Below are 15,940 nucleotides of genomic sequence, written 5' to 3'. Positions count from 1 at the left end.
TACTAATATTATGTTCCTCATTTCGTGCTCTTACCACGCCAGTGGGCTGCTATAGTGGAAGGAGCTCTGGCTCCAGAGTAATACAAACCTGGATTCTGATCAGCACCCAACCTCCTTGTTAGTGGCTCAGGCATATTAGCTTCTCTGAGCCTTAGTTTCTTCGTGGGTATTATAATGCTAGGTTTTGCAGGCTACTGTGGCAATTAAATGAGATGATAAATGTAAAGTGCCTAACAGTTCTAGAACTCATTAAATAGTAGCATTATTGTTAATGTTTTTGCATTTATAGTAGGAAGTAGTATATGTAATAATTGAAAATGTGTAGAAATTTATACAAAATGAAGAGTGCTTCCTATTACCCTTTTCAAGTAGCTGCATTGCTGTCAATGTGATAAGGTTTGCCATAGAAGTAGAATTCTTATAGTTTTCCTCACATGTTAATATTCTCTCTATTTTTAGCATTTTTGTTTTTCCAATATATTCTTTTTCTAACATTCTTGTTCTTTATTTTTGTCAGGCATGATTCTATAATCTTGTGAAAATTAAACACTTTTCCCTAAGGTATTTTTGTAGATATTCTCACTTCTTTGTTGGAAAAAACAGAACTCTAGTTATATGAATGTTACCTATTGAAGATTTTGTCTGGTATGATTACATTGCATTTATTAATTACAGTTAAGTTTTGAGGTTTCAAAGAAAAATTTAGTCCAAGCAAAATGTTTAACATATTCCTTAAAATAAATCTTAAGTTCTTTGTGCCTTCCTATTTTTTCATTTCATTCTTTAGATAATTATATTTGCAAAGTCACAAATAATAACTTTGGACATTTATGTAAATATTTTTCAGAAACTAATGGAACGAATTCAGAATCCTGAGTATTCAACAACTATGGATGTTGCGCCTGTCATTTTAGCTGCTCATCGTAACAACTATGAAATTCTTACAATGCTCTTAAAACAGGATGTATCTCTACCCAAGCCCCATGCAGTTGGCTGTGAATGCACATTGTGTTCTGCAAAAAACAAAAAGGACAGCCTCCGACATTCCAGGTTAGAACGTTAAACTTTTGATAAATAGATGTGTGATATAGTAAGGTATATATCAATAATGTTGGTTTTTAAAATTGGTATTTTTTCTATGCAGTTTTTAAGAAATGTGTTGCTGGGATGACTTACGAAAGCCAAACTTGTAGCTCCTTTGCTTTATACAATGTGTTCTGCATTTTTTAAGAAATGTTTACCAAATGCTGAATAATTGCAAAAATCCTTCAGATTATAAATGAAGTTACCTCATACTCCTGCTGGCAGGGGCACTATTTGCTTTTTAGAGGCAGAGTTTATTAATCTAAGAGAAGTTCCAGGTCATGGAAGGAGTGGAGATACTACTTCCTATCTCATTTATAAAGAAATCAAAACTATTTTCTGTCTAACTAGGGGAGCTATGACTTGATATACATCTTTAAGTATGAGTAAGAGTTAAAAATTGAAAGGTATTTTAGGCAGAAAGTACAGCATGTGATTGTGGTTTATTTGGAAACTGCAAATGGTTTGGAACATTAACAGTAGAGCTTGAGAGATTTTGTTAATGATCTTTGAGAAAACATTTATATGAAATGACAAGGACCCCTGACTTAAGTAATTTCTGGGAATTGCTAAGTAGAGCTGCAGAAGAAAAGGTGGTTAACAAAATTAGTACAAAGAGACCGGGCATGGTGGCTCATGCCTATAATCCCAGCACTTTGGGAGGCAGAGGCGGGCTGATCACCTGAGGTCAAGAGTTCGACACCAGCCTGGCCAACTTGGTGAAACCTCATCTCTACTAAAAGTACAAAAATTAGCTGGGTGTGGTGGGATGAGCCTGTAGTCCCAGCTACTCTGGAGGCTGAGGCAGGAGAATCACTTGAACCTGGGAGGTGGAGGTCGCAGTGAGCTGAGATCGCACCATTGCACTCCAGCCTAGGTAACAGTGTGAGACTTTGTCTCAAAAAACAATTAGTAAAAAGAGAAATAGGAAGGTTTCTCAGAATTTGAAGAGCCAATATACTTCAAATAAGAATAAGAATTAGAAATAGGAAAGTGAGATGGCTGGACATGGTGGCTCATGCCTGTAGTCCCAGCATTTTGGGAGGCCAAGGCAGGTGGATCATTTGAGTCAGGTAATTCTAGACCATCCTGGGCCACATGGCTAGACCTTGTCTCTGTAAAAATAGCCAGATGAGGTGGCTTGCACCTGTGGTACCAGCTATGCATGAGGCTGAGGTGGGAGGATTGCTTGTGCCCAGGAGGTTGAGGCTGCAGTAAACTGGCATTGTATCACTGCACTCTAACCTAGGTGACAGAGTGAGACTCTGTCTCAAAAAAAAAAAAAAAAAAAAAAAGGAGAGATAATTGGTTTTTAAATTTCAGAGATGGTGTAGTTTTCAGGGTAGTATTTCCTAATGGGCCAGGGGAAGGGTAGTGAACCGTTGTAGTTTAGAAAAACATTTTCAGTAATATAATGTGGTTTGGTTTTAGTCTCAGTATTTGACGTGTTTTGAAATTTCAAATAACTTTAAAGAAGGAGTCTTTATTATCTATTAATGGAAGACAACAATTTTAAAAAAGTTGAGAAACAGTGGAATTGGGAAAAATAGCAAAGAAATGGATTGCCAGTTTAATTTGCAGAAGAGCTTTGTTTAACTTGCATAGTGTTTTTTATAATTTTGAATTAGAATGCCAGGAAGCCCTATATACACTCAGCTTTATTCATATTATTATCAACATCACCCCTGAAGGCAAATGAATTTGTAACACTTTGCTCAGTATCTACCAAGAGAGTAGGATGTTAGCTGGGGTCATCTTAGGGATATGGAATTCTTCTGGCATTATGGCAGGAAAATGGCTTGAGAGAGAGACAGCTTGGTGCCACAGTCCTCAAAGAATATACAAGAGTGACATGGAGGTAGGAAATGACAGTGATGATGATGAGGGAGTATTGGAATAACTGAATGGTATGAATCTCCAAAAAGAGTGATTTTGGTATGAGAATGAATGAATAATATAGCCTGCAGGATTTAGGTATTATGACATGATGCTTCCATATTGCCAGAATCTCTAAAGGGAAGTGTTGTTCAATTCCAATTTTTCTTTTCATCTCTAGAGCTAACTACTGTTACTAGTTTGATATTCTATACATGTTCCTTAATGGCTAATATTACCATTGGTTAGAAATGTGGATCTTGCCAGGTGCCGTGGCTCACACCTGTAATCCCAACACTTCGGGAGGCAGGGGTTCGAGACCAGCCTGGCTAACATGATAAAAGCCCGTCTCTGTTACAAATACAAAATAATTAGCTGAGCATGGTAGTGCGGGCGCCTTTAATCCCAGCTACTTGGGAGGTTGAGGCAGGAGAATCACTTGAACCTGGGAGGCAGAGGTTACAGTGAGCCAAAATCATGCCATTGCACTCCAGCATGGGTGACAAGAGCAAAACTCCATCTCAAAAAAAAAAGAGGAAGAAGAAGAAGAAAAGAAATGTCTCATTAATGGCTTAGTCACATGATAGAAATCTCCTCTCCCAGTTTCTGCCTATACAGAATTCCATTCATGTTTCCTTCCCTTTTTTTATTAAGTTTACTTGCTTGTTACTAATCTTGCTTTATTTGCTCCAGTTATTTTTATAGTTGCCCAAATATTTAGGTTGAACCATATGAAATTAGTGTTTTAAAAGTACTTTGGACATAGAGAATTACATTTTTCCATATTCATATATTGGTGTGGATTAAACCAAAACCCCAGAAAGTTACAGAACATAACTTTTTTTTTTGAGGCCATAGGGCCTCAAAAAAGCCTTTTTTTAAAGTGTGGAAATGGATAATTTGTAGTATGTATAAAGTGTGTAACTATTTCCATAATCTAATACTCTAACATTTCTTGTCACTGGAAAATGTTCTTTCTTGCCTGTTCATTCATGGTCAATCCTTGCTTCCATCTCCAACTCCATGCAACCACTGATTTTTCTATTTCTGTAGTCTTTTCTTTACTAGAAATATCATATAAATGGAATCATAAAATATGGTGACTTATGTCTCTGGCTCCTTTTACTTATAATATTTTTGAGGTCCACCCATATTATTTCATATGTCAGTAATTCATTTTAAAAATTGTTGAGTAGCATTCCATTGTGTGGATATAGTACTACCTTTTATTTATCTGCTCACTAGTTGGTCAACATTTGAGTTGTTTCCGGTTTTTGGCAGCGAACATTCACATACAAGTCTTTGTTTGAATGTGTTTTTATTTTTGTTGGGTAGACACCTGGGAATGGAATTTCTGGGTCATATGGTAAGTGTCTGTTTAACTTTTTAAGTACTCATTAAACTGTTTTCCAAAGTGGTTGGAAACAGTTTTACATTCTTACTGGTAAGGTATGATGGTTCTAATTCTGCCACATACTCATTGAAACTTGATATTGTTAGTCTTTTTTATCTTAGTCATTTTAGCAGAAGTGTAGTGGTTTCCTACTGTAGTTTTAAAAAAATTTTTATTTCTTGTTGAGATAAAATATATGTCTATAATTTACCATCTTTACCATTTTTAAGTGTACAGTTCAGTGGTAATAATACATGTATATTATTTTCTTTACTCGTCATCCATCTGATTCCTTCTTTTCTGGTAACCACGAGTCTACTCTCTATCTTCATGAGATCTACTGTTTTTAGCTCCTACATACAAGTTAGAGCATGTGAAATTTGTCTTTCTGTACTTGGCTTGTTTCACTTAGCATAATGGTCTCAGGTTCCATCTATGTTGCTGCAAATTACAGGATTTCATTCTTTTTTATGGCTGAATAATTTTTTACTATGTATTTATACCATGTTTTTTAATTCATTCATCCACAGATGGGCACTTAGGTTGAGTCCATATCTTGACTATTGTGTACAGTGCTGCAATAAACATGGAAATGCAGATGTTTCTTGGATATATTGATTTCTTTTCTTTTGGATATATATATATGTCTAATAGTGGAATTGCTGGATCATATGGTAGTTTTTTAAAAAAATATGTTTAAAATAATCCAAAAGGATTATAAATCATTCTACTATAAAGACAAATGCAAATATATGTTTGTTGCAGCACTATTTACAATAGCAAAGACTTGGAACCAACCAAAAAGACCATCAGTGATCAACTAGATAAAGAAAATGTGGCACATATACATCATGGAATACTATGTAGCCATAAAAAATAATGAATTCATGTCCTTTGCAGGGACATGGATGAGGCTGGAAACCATCATTCTCAGCACACTAACACAGGAACAGAAAACCAAACACTGCATGTTCTCACTCATAAGTGGGAGTTGAACAATGAGAACACATGGACACAGGGAGGGGAACATCACACACCAGGGCCTGTCAGGTGGTGGTGGGTAAGGGGAGGGAGAGCATTAAGACAAATACCTAATGCATGCAGGGCTTAAAACCTAGATGACAGGTTGATGGGTGCAGCAAACTACCATGGCACATGTATACCTATGTAACAAACCTGCATGTTCTGTACATACATTCCAGAACTTAAGGTATAATAGTTAAAAAAAAATTGTTGTGCGTATATAGTACATCTGTGTATTTATTGGGTACATGGGATATTTTGATTCTGGCATGCAATGTGTAATATTCGTGTCATGAAAAATGGGGTATCCATCCCTCAAGCATTTATCCTTTATGTTGCAAACAATCCAATTATACTCTTTTGTAATGTAGATAATAAATATACCATTAAATTATTGACTATAGTCACCCTGTTGTGCTATCAAATACTAGGTGTTATTCATTCTTTCGTTCTTTTTTTTTTTTCTCCTAACACCCCCACTATACTCATGTGGTAGTTCTATTTTTAGTTTTTTGAAGAACCTCCATATTGTTCTGCATAGTGACTATAATTATTTACATATCCACCAACAGTGTGTGAGAGTTCCCCTTTGTCCACATCTTTGCTTGCATTTGTTATTGTGTGTCATTTTGATACAAACTGTTTTAACTGGAGTGAGATGATACTGCATTGTAATTTTGATTTGCATTTCTCTAATGATTTGTGATGTTGAGCATTTTTTCATATACTCGTTGGTCATTTGCGTGTCTTCTTTTAAGAAATATCCAGCCAGGTGCTGTGGCTCACACCTGTAATCCTAGCACTTTGGGAGGCTGAGGCGGGCAGATCACAGGTCAGGAGTTCGAGACCAGCCTGGCTAACATGGTGAAACCCCATCTCTACTAAAAATAGAAAAAAATTAGCCAGGTGCAGTGGCACGTGCCTGTAGTCCCAGCTACTCGGGATGCTGAGGCAGAAGAATTGCCTGAACCCAAGAAGTGGAGGTTGCAGTGAGCCAAGATCACCCCACACACTCCAGCCTGGATGACAGAGTGAGAGTCTGTCTCCCCCGCCCACCGCCAAAAAAAAAAAAATATCCATTCAGATCTTTTGCCCATTGTAAAATCAGATAATTTTTTTTTTTTTTTTGGCTACTGAGTTATTTGAGCTGCTTATATATTCTGGTTATTAATCTCTTGTCAGTTGGATAGTTTGCAAATATAGTCTTCCATTCTATGAGTTGGCTCTTCACTTTTGTTTTCTTTGCTGTGTAGAAGTATTTTAGCTTAATGTGATCTCAGTTATCTGTTTTTACTTTGATTGTCTGTGCTTTTGAGGTCTTACACACACAAAATTTTTTGCCCAGACCGGTATCCTGAAGAGTTTCCCCAGTGTTTAATTTGAGGTCTTATATTTAAGTCTTTAATCCATTTTTTTTTGGTTTTTATGTGTCATGAGAGATGGTGGCCTAGTTTCATTTCATTCTTTCATATATAGTTAATCCAGCTTTTCCAGCATCATTGATTAAACAGACTGTCCTTTCCCCAAAATATGTTCTTGGCACTTTTATCAAAGATGAGTTGATTGTAAATGTGTGGACTTATATCTGGGTCTGTATTATGTTCCATTGGTCTGTGTGTCTGTATTTATGCTAGTACCCTGCTGCTTGAGTTACTGTAGCTCTGTAGTGTGTTTTGAAGTCAGGTAGTGTGATGCTTCCAGCTTTGTTCTTTTTGCTTTGGATTACTTTGCTATTTGGAGTCTTTTGTGGTTGCATATAAGGTTTAGTATTTTGTTGTTGTTGTTTCTCTGAAGAATGTCATTGGCATTTTGATAAGGATTGCATTGAATCTCAAAATTACTTTGGGTAGTATTGTCATTTTAACAACATTATTTCTTCCAGCACGTGAGCTTGAAATACCTTTCCATTTTTTTGGTGTCCTCTTCTATGTTTTTCATCAGAGTTTTATGGTCTTCCTTGCCTTGATATTTCACTTGTTTAGATTGATTCCTGGGATTTTTTTTTTTGTAACCATTGTAAATGGGATTACTTTTTTGATTTATTTTTCAGATTATTCTTTGACCCTATATTATTTATTCATTCTCATACAAAAATCACTCTTTTTGAGATTCATACTGTTCAGTTATGTTATATATAAATGTTATTGACATTTGTATGTTGATTTTTTATCCTGTAACTTTACTGAATTTGCATGTTGATTTTTTTATCCTGCAAATTTACTGAATTTATCATTTCTAATAGTTTTTTGGTGGAGAATTTAGGGTTTTTTTTGAGGTGAGATCATGTCATCTGAGAACAAGGCTAATATGACTTTTTATTTTCCAGTTTGGATACTCTTTATTTCTTTCTCTTGCTTAATTGCTCTGGCCAGGACTTCCAGTATTATGTTGAATAATGTTGGTGAAAGTGGGCATCATTGTCTTTTCCAGACTTTAGAGAAAAGGCCTTCAATTTTTCCCTGTTGAGTGTGCTATATGTTTTTTTCTGTTTTGAAGTATGTTCCTTCTATACCATTGATGAGGGTTTTTTGTTGTTGTTCTTGTTGTTATAAAGGGATGTTGCATTTTATTGACTGCTTTTCTGGCATCCATTGAAATAATCATATAGTTTTTGTTCTTGAATCTGTTATTGTGATATATTATGTTTACTGACACACATATGTTGAATCATCCTTGTTCCACTTGATTATTACAAATGATCTTTTAATGTGTTGTTGAATTCAGTTTGCTGGATTTTTGCATCTATGCTCATATTATATCAATATATCAAACTATATTGGCCTGTAATTTTCCTTTTTTTGTTGGTTCCGTATATCATTTTGGTATCAGGGTAATGCTGGCCTCTTTGAATGAGTTTGGAGATATTCCTTCCTTTTCAGTATTTTTGAAGAGTTTGAGTAGATTGGTATTAGTTTTCTTTAAATGTTTGGTAGTCTACAACAGTGAATCCATCAGGTCTTGGGCACTTCTTTGATGGTAAACTTTTTATTATGGCGTTTATCTTGTTATTCATTATTCGTTTGTTGAGGTTTTCTGTTTCTTCATGTTTCAATCATGGTAGGTTGTATGTGTCCAGGAATCTATCCATTTTTTCTAGGTTTTCCAATTTGTTTTGCATATAGTAGTTCATAATATTCTTTAATGATTCTTTGTATTTCTGAGGTTTCAGTTGTTATATCTCCTTTTTAATTTTTAATTATTTTATTTGGATCTCTCTTAAGTCTAGCTAAAGGTCTGTTGATTTTGTTTATCTTTTCAAAAAACCAGCTTTCCATTTTATTGACCTTCTGTGGTTTTTGTTTTTGTTTTTTAGAGACAGAGTCTCACTCTGTCATCCAGTCTGGAGTACAGTGACATGATCACAGCTCACTGCAGCCTTGATTTCCTAGGCTTAAGCAATCCTCCCACCTCAGCCCTCCATGTAGCTGGGACTATAGGCATGTGCCACCACACCTGGCTAATTATTGTATTTTTTGTAGAGTTTGAGTTTCACCATGTTACCCGGGCTGGTTTTGAACACCTGGTCTAAAGTAATCTGCCTGCCTTGGCCTCCCAAAGTACAGGTTTACAGATGTGAGCTACCAGGCCTGGCCTCTTCCATATTTTTTAAAATTTTAATTTCATATATTTCTGCTTTGATCTTTATTTCTTTTCTTCTACTAATTTTGGGTTTGGTTTATTCTTTCTTTCTTTTTTTTTTTTTTTTTTTTGGAGACGAAGTTTCACCATGTCACCCAAGCTAGCGTGCAATGGTGTGATCTTGAAGGCTCACTGCAACCTCTGCCTTCTGGGTTAAAGCAATTCTCCCACTTCAACTCCCTGAGTAGTTGGGACTATAGGAGTGCACCATCATGCCTGGCTAATTTTTGTATTTTTGGTAGAGATGAAGTTTTACCATGTTGGGCAGACTGCTCTGAAACTACTGACCTCAAGTGATCTGCCTATCTTGGCCTCCCAAAGTGCTGGGATTATAGGTGTGATCCACCGTGTCCGGCCTATTCTTGATTTTCTAGTTCTTCAAGGGGTATCGTTAGATTTTTTTATTTGAACTCTGTCTACTTTTTTAATATAGGCATTTATTGCTGTAACCTTCCCTCTCAGTACTGGTTTTGCTCTATCTCATAGGTTTTGGTATATTGTATTCTCATGTTCATTTGTTTCAAGAAATTTTTAAATTTTCTTCTTAATTTCTTTACCCATTGGTCATTGAATAGCATGTTATTTAATTTCCGTATGTTTGTGTATTTTCCAAATTCCTTTTATTATTAATTTCTAGTTTTATTCCATGTGGTCAGAAAAGATACTTGATGTGATTTGTATTTTTCTGAATTTGTTTGGACTTGTTTTGTAGCTTAAGATACAGTCTGTTCTGGAAAAATGTTTCATGTGCTGGTGAAAAGAATGTATATTCTATAGCAATAGGTTGAAATGTTCTAATAAATGTTGGTTAGGTCTATTAGATGTAGTGCATAGTTTAATTTTGCCCTTGCTTTGTTGATTTTCTGTCTAGGCAATTTGTCTATCACAAGAGCGGCATATCTCCTAACTGTTACTATAATACAGTAAAAGTTAAAAGCAAGTGTTAACTTTATATACTTGGGGGCTCCGGTGTTGGGTTCATAGATATCTATAATTATTGTATCTACTTGCTGAATTTTTACCTTTATCATTATATAGTGACCCTCTTTTTCTTTTTTTACAGTCTTTGATTTGTAGTCTGTTTTATCTAATGTAAGTACAGCTACTCCTGATCTTTTTTAGTTTTCAGTTACAAAGAATATGTTTAACTTTCAGCTTGAGTCTTTGTGTATATTTGTAAGTGAAATGGGTTCCCTGAAGACAGCATATAGTTGGATCTTACTTCTTTATCCATTAAGCCACTCTGTGCCTTATTTATTTATTTTTTATTTTATTTTTATTTTTGAGACAGAATCTTGCTCTGTCGCCAGGCTGGAGTGCAGTGGTGCAATCTTAGCTCACTGCAACCTCTGCCTCCAGGCTCAAGCAATTCTCCCGCCTCAGCCTCCTGAGTAGCTGGAACTACAGGTGCACGCCATCACACCCAGCTAATTTTTTTTTTTTTTTTTTTTGTATTTTTAATAGAGACAGGGTTTCACCTTGTTGGCCAGGATGGTCTTGATCTCTTGACCTCGTGATCCGCCCACCTCAGCCTCCCAAAGTGCTGGAATTTCAGGCATGAGCCACCGTGCCCTGCCCACTCTGTGCCTTTTGATTGGACAATTGAGGTCATTTACATTTAGTGTGATTTTAAATAAGTATGGACTTACTGCTACCATTTTATCACTTGTTTTCTTCTTGCTTTGAGACTTCTGTTTTCCTTGATTTCTAATTGTCTTCCTTAGTTAAGTGATTATCTCTGGTAGTATATTTTAATTTATTGATGTTTATTTTTAGTGAATATATTATAGGTTTTATACTATCACTACCATGATTCCTGCAAAAAATCTTATAACAAATTATTTTAATGAGATGACAATTAACTTAGAGCACAGACAAAAGAATGGAAACAAAAGCAAAAAAAAAAAAAAAAAAGAAACCACAAAAAAATTCTGCACTTTAACTTAATCTCCCAACATTTTGACTTTTAGTTGTCTTAATTGATATGTTTTTATATTGCCTATCTGTTAACAGGTTGCTGTAGCTGTTATTGTTTTTGATAAATTTGTCTTTGGAGCTTCATACTAGAGTTATGACTAGATAGTACACCATAAATAGAGTAATAGATTATTCTGTGTTTGTCTGTGTACTTAATTTTACCAGTAGTTTTAATACCTTGAACATTTTTTCTTTTGCACACTAGTATTTTGTATTTTCCTGCAGATGGAAGAACTCCCTTTAGTGTTTTTTTGCAAGGTGGGTCTGGTGGTGGTGAATTTTCTCAGTTTTCATTTGTCTGGGAAAGACTTTACTTCATATTTAAATAACAATTTTTTTCTGGATACAAAATATTTAGATGGCAGGGCTTTTTTTCCTCTCTTTGGGCACTTTGAAAATGCCATTCCACTCCCTCCTGCCTGCATGGTTTCCTTGAGAAGTCTGTTTCCAGATGAATTGGAGCTTTTTTATACGTTATTTGCTTCTTTTCTGTAGCTAGTTTTAGGGTATTCTCTTTGTCATTGACCTTTTTGAGTTTTATTATATGTCATATATGAATTGAATCTGGTGTTCTAAGACCTTTCTGTACATGGATATTTATATCTTTCTCAAGTTTTGGAAAGTTTTCTGTTGGTATTTCTTTGAATGAGCTTTTTATCCCTTGTTCTTGATACGCTCCCTCTTAAACACAGGAATTCTTACATTTGGTCTTTTGAGGTACTCTTCTATATCTTATAGACAGTCTTTGCTTCTTTTTGCTCTTTTGTCTTTTTTCTCTGCTGAATGTGTATTTTCAAACAGCTGATCTTCAAGCAGCATTTCTGTACATCAACAATGTTCAAGCTGAGGGCCAAATCGAGAATGCAGTTCCATTTACAATAGCTGCAAAAAGAATAAAATATGTAAGAATATAGTTAATTCAGGAGGTAAAAATATCTCTACAATGAGAACTACAAAACATTACTGAAAAAAATCAGAGACAACACAAATAAATGGAAAAACATTCCATACTCATGGGTAGCAAGAATTAACATTGTTAAAATGGCCATACTACCCAAAGCAATTTACAGATTCAGTGCTATTCTTGTCAAATTACCAACATCATTTTTCACAGATTTAGAACAAAACTATTTTAAAATTCATATGGAACCAAAAGAGAACTTAAAAGTTAAAACAATCTTGAGCAAAAAGGACAAAGTTGGAGTTATATTACCTGACTTCAAACTATACCATAAGGCTACTGTAACCAAAACAGCATGATACAATACAAAAGCAGACACATAGACCAATGGAACAGAATTGAGAATCCAGAAATAAAGCTGCACCCCCACCATGTGATCTCTGACAAAGTAAAAAAAAAAAAAAAAAAAGCAATGAGGAAAAAGACTTCCTATACAATAACTGGCTATCCATACCATACGCAGAAGAATGAAGCTGGATCCCTACCTACCACCACATACAAAAATTAACTCAGGATGGATTAAAGACTTACACATTAGACCTCAATCTATAAAAATCCTAGAAGAAAACCTGGGAAATACTCTTCTTGGTAGGGCCTTTGCAGAGGATTTATGGCTAAGTCCTTAAAAGTAATTGCAACAAAAACAAAAATTGACCAGTGGGACCTAACTAAACTGAAGAGCTTCTGCACAATGAAAGAAACATCTGACAAAGACCTAATATCCACAACCTATAAGGAACTTAAATAACCCCATTAAAAAGTGGGCAAAGGACATGAACAGACACTTTTCAAAAGAAGAAATGCATGTGGCAACAGGCATATAAAAAAAGACAATATCACCAATCATTAGGGAAATGCAAATCAAAACTACAATGAAATACCATTCATACCAGTCAGAATGTCTGTTAAAAAGTGAAAAAATAACAGAGATGCTGGCAAGGTTATGGAGAAAAAGGAATGCTTATATGTCTATATTTATACCAATATAACTCTGTACTGATTACTATAGCTTTATAGTAAGTTTTAAAATCATGTACTGTGTAATTGTTAATACTGAGTGTCAACTTGTTTGGATTGAAGGATACAAAGTATTGATCCTGGGTATGTCTGTGAGAGTATTTCCAAAGGAGATTAACATTTGAGTCAGTGGACCGGGAAAGGCAGACCTACCCTTAATCTGGGTAGGCACAATCTAATCAGCTGCCAGCATTGCTAGAATATAAGCAGGCAGAAAAATGTGAAGAGTGACCGGCCTAGCCTCCCAGCCTACATCTTTTTTTTTTTTTTTTTTTTTTTTTTCTGACACAGAGTCTCACTCTATCACCTAGGCTGGAGTACAGTGCTGCAATCTCAGTTCACTGCAACCTCCACATCCTGGGTTCAAGCCAGCCTCCTTCCTCAGCCTCCTGAGTAGATGGGACTCTAGGCATGCACCACCACCCCTGGCTAATTTTTGTATTTTTAGTAGAGATGGGGTTTTGCAATGATGGCCAGGCTGGTCTCAAACTCCTGACCTCAGGTGATTGAGCCATCTTGGCCTCCCAAAGTGCTGGGATTACAGGTGTGAGCCACTGCTCCTGGTCCCAGTCTACATCTTTTTCCCATGCTGGATGCCCTTGAACATTGGACTCCAAGTTCTTCAGTTTTGGAACTCAGACTGGCTCTTCTTGCTCTTCAGCCTGCAGATGGCCTATTGTGGGACCTTGTGCTTGTGTGAGTTAATAGTTAATAAACTCCCCTTTATATATTATTTAGGAGTGTATATATATCTATTCCATTAGTTCTGTCCCTCTAGAGAACCCTAATACATGCTGTAAGTACTCCATTTTAAAATCTTTTTCTTGAAAATTTCATATATTCTGTGTCCTTTAAATTTCCAAATAAAGTTGAAAATCATTTGTCAATTTTTACAAAAACATCTGCTTAGATTTTGAGAGAGATTGTCTTGAATCTTTTAGGGAGAAATGCCATCTTAAAAATATTGAATTATCCAAGTATTAAACATAGTATGTCTCTCCATTTAATAGGTTTTACTTAATTTCTCTCAGCAATATTTTGTAGTCTTTAGTGTACAGGTCTTGTGCTTCTTTATTTTTACAACTCATTCCTAAGTATTTTATACTTTTTGATACTATTGTACATGTATTATTTTCTTAATTTTATTTTTACTGTTCATAGCTAACTTAAAAAGATCTATTTAGATCTTTCCCATTTTTAAATTGGCTTGCTTTCTTATGGGTTGAGTCTTAAAAATATTTAAACAGTCCTTTTTCCAGTATGTTTTTTGAAATATTTTCTCCTAGTCTGTGAGTTGTCTTCTCATTCTCATGACCCATGGAGTATTTTAAAATGTGCTGTTTTACTTTCACAAATTAGAGAATTTCCTAGATTTCTTCTTCTGGTGATTTTTACTTTAATTCTGTTGTGGTTAGAGATTATACTTATTTTTAATGATATCTTTATTGAGATATCATTTATATATCATAAGTGTACATTTCAGCTGTTAGAATATTCACAAAGTTGTGCATCACTTCAAAAAGAAACCCGATGTTCATTAGCAATACCTCTCCCAGCCAGTGGCAACCACTAAATTTACTTGCTGTCCCTAGTAATGTACCTGTTCTGGATGCTTCATATAAATGACATCTTTTGGTTGCTTATCTTTAGTAGATATATGTCTGTTCAGATTGCTTTCCCAGTTTTTAATTGGTTATCTGATTTTTTTATTGATGAATCGTGTGTGTGTGTGTTTTTTTTTCTTTCCTGATGGTATCCTTTGAAAATAAAAGTTCTAAATTTTGATGGATTCCAGTTGATCTTTTTTCTTCTTTTGGTCATTTGCACTTTTGGTGTCATAGCCAAGAAGCTATTGCTTAATTTGGAGAATGTACTTTGTATGATTTTATGGCTTTTTAATGTATTAAGAGTAGGTCCATGGCTCAGCATGTGATCTAACATGGAAATGTTCTATATACTCTTGAAATAATGTGCATTCTGCTGTTTAGGGAAATGTTCTATAAATTTCAGTTTGGTCATATTGTTTCATAGTGTTTAAATATTACATATCCCTCCTGGTTTTCTATCTAGTTTTCTATCAATTTCTTGGAAAACAGTATTAAAATTTCTAACTACATTTGCTCTGTTACCTCTTTCTATGTCAGTTTTTGCTATGTATATTTTCAGGCTCTGTTGCTAGGTGATATACATTTATAATTGCTATGTATTCCTTCTACTATTAATTTATCCATTCTACCTCTCCCATGGTTACTGATTACATGGCACGTTTTCCAACCCTTTATTTTCAGTATGTTTGTTTTTCTTAAATAGTCTTTTTTGGACAGTGTACTATTAGATCTTGCTTTTTATCTACTTTAACATCTTGCCTTTTGATTGAAATGTTTAGTTCATTCACATGTAATGTAATTTTTGGTATGACAGATTTATGATTTTTATTTTGCCATTTGCTTTCTATATTTCTCATGTCTTTTTGTTGTTGTTCCTCTGTTCCTCCTTTGCTGTTTTGTATTAAAATATTATACCTTTTTATTTCCTCTGTGTGTTTTTTAGATATTTGAGAATTTTTTTATTTTAGAGTTCACAGTATATATCTTTAGTGTATTGCAATCTATTTCAAGTTGATATTGACTTAAAATATATAACAACTTTGCTGCCTATCTTTTTTGTGCTATTATTTTCACATATATTACAACTAAATATGTTATAAACACAGTAATTCCATATTATAATTATTCCTTTAAACAATCTTATGTTCTTAGAAAGGCAATGAAAAAAATATTCACATATATAGTCTCTGGTGTTTATCCACATGATTACTATTTCTGCTCCTCTTCATTTTTTCTTGTGGATTCCAATTACCCTTCCCTTTCAGCTTTAGCACTCTCAGTATGGCAAGCCTACTACTTGAAAATTATATCTGGAAAAATTTTTATTTCATCTTTACTTTTTGAGCATTATTGAGATAGAATTCA

General features: G+C 34.7%; 1 protein-coding gene across 4 annotated transcripts in view; it reads left to right on the top strand.

The window, feature by feature from the left end:
• TRPC1 (transient receptor potential cation channel subfamily C member 1) overlaps positions 1-15,940 on the top strand; it is a 77,509-nt gene that overhangs the window by 22,780 nt on the left and 38,789 nt on the right. For all 4 annotated transcript variants that reach the window (XM_032264240.1, XM_032264248.1, XM_032264270.1 and 1 more), the window contains one exon: positions 848-1,050. In XM_032264240.1, coding sequence (XP_032120131.1) covers positions 848-1,050 — 203 coding nt within the window. The remainder of the gene's footprint in view (positions 1-847; positions 1,051-15,940) is intronic.

Source organism: Sapajus apella, unplaced genomic scaffold (assembly GCF_009761245.1).
Source record: "Sapajus apella isolate SASKATOON/1434 unplaced genomic scaffold, GSC_monkey_1.0 scaffold4, whole genome shotgun sequence".
In the NCBI taxonomy this organism is placed as follows: Eukaryota; Metazoa; Chordata; class Mammalia; order Primates; family Cebidae; genus Sapajus; species Sapajus apella.
The sequence above is the reverse complement of the archived record's forward strand: the minus strand, read 5'-3'. Positions and strand labels throughout refer to the sequence as shown.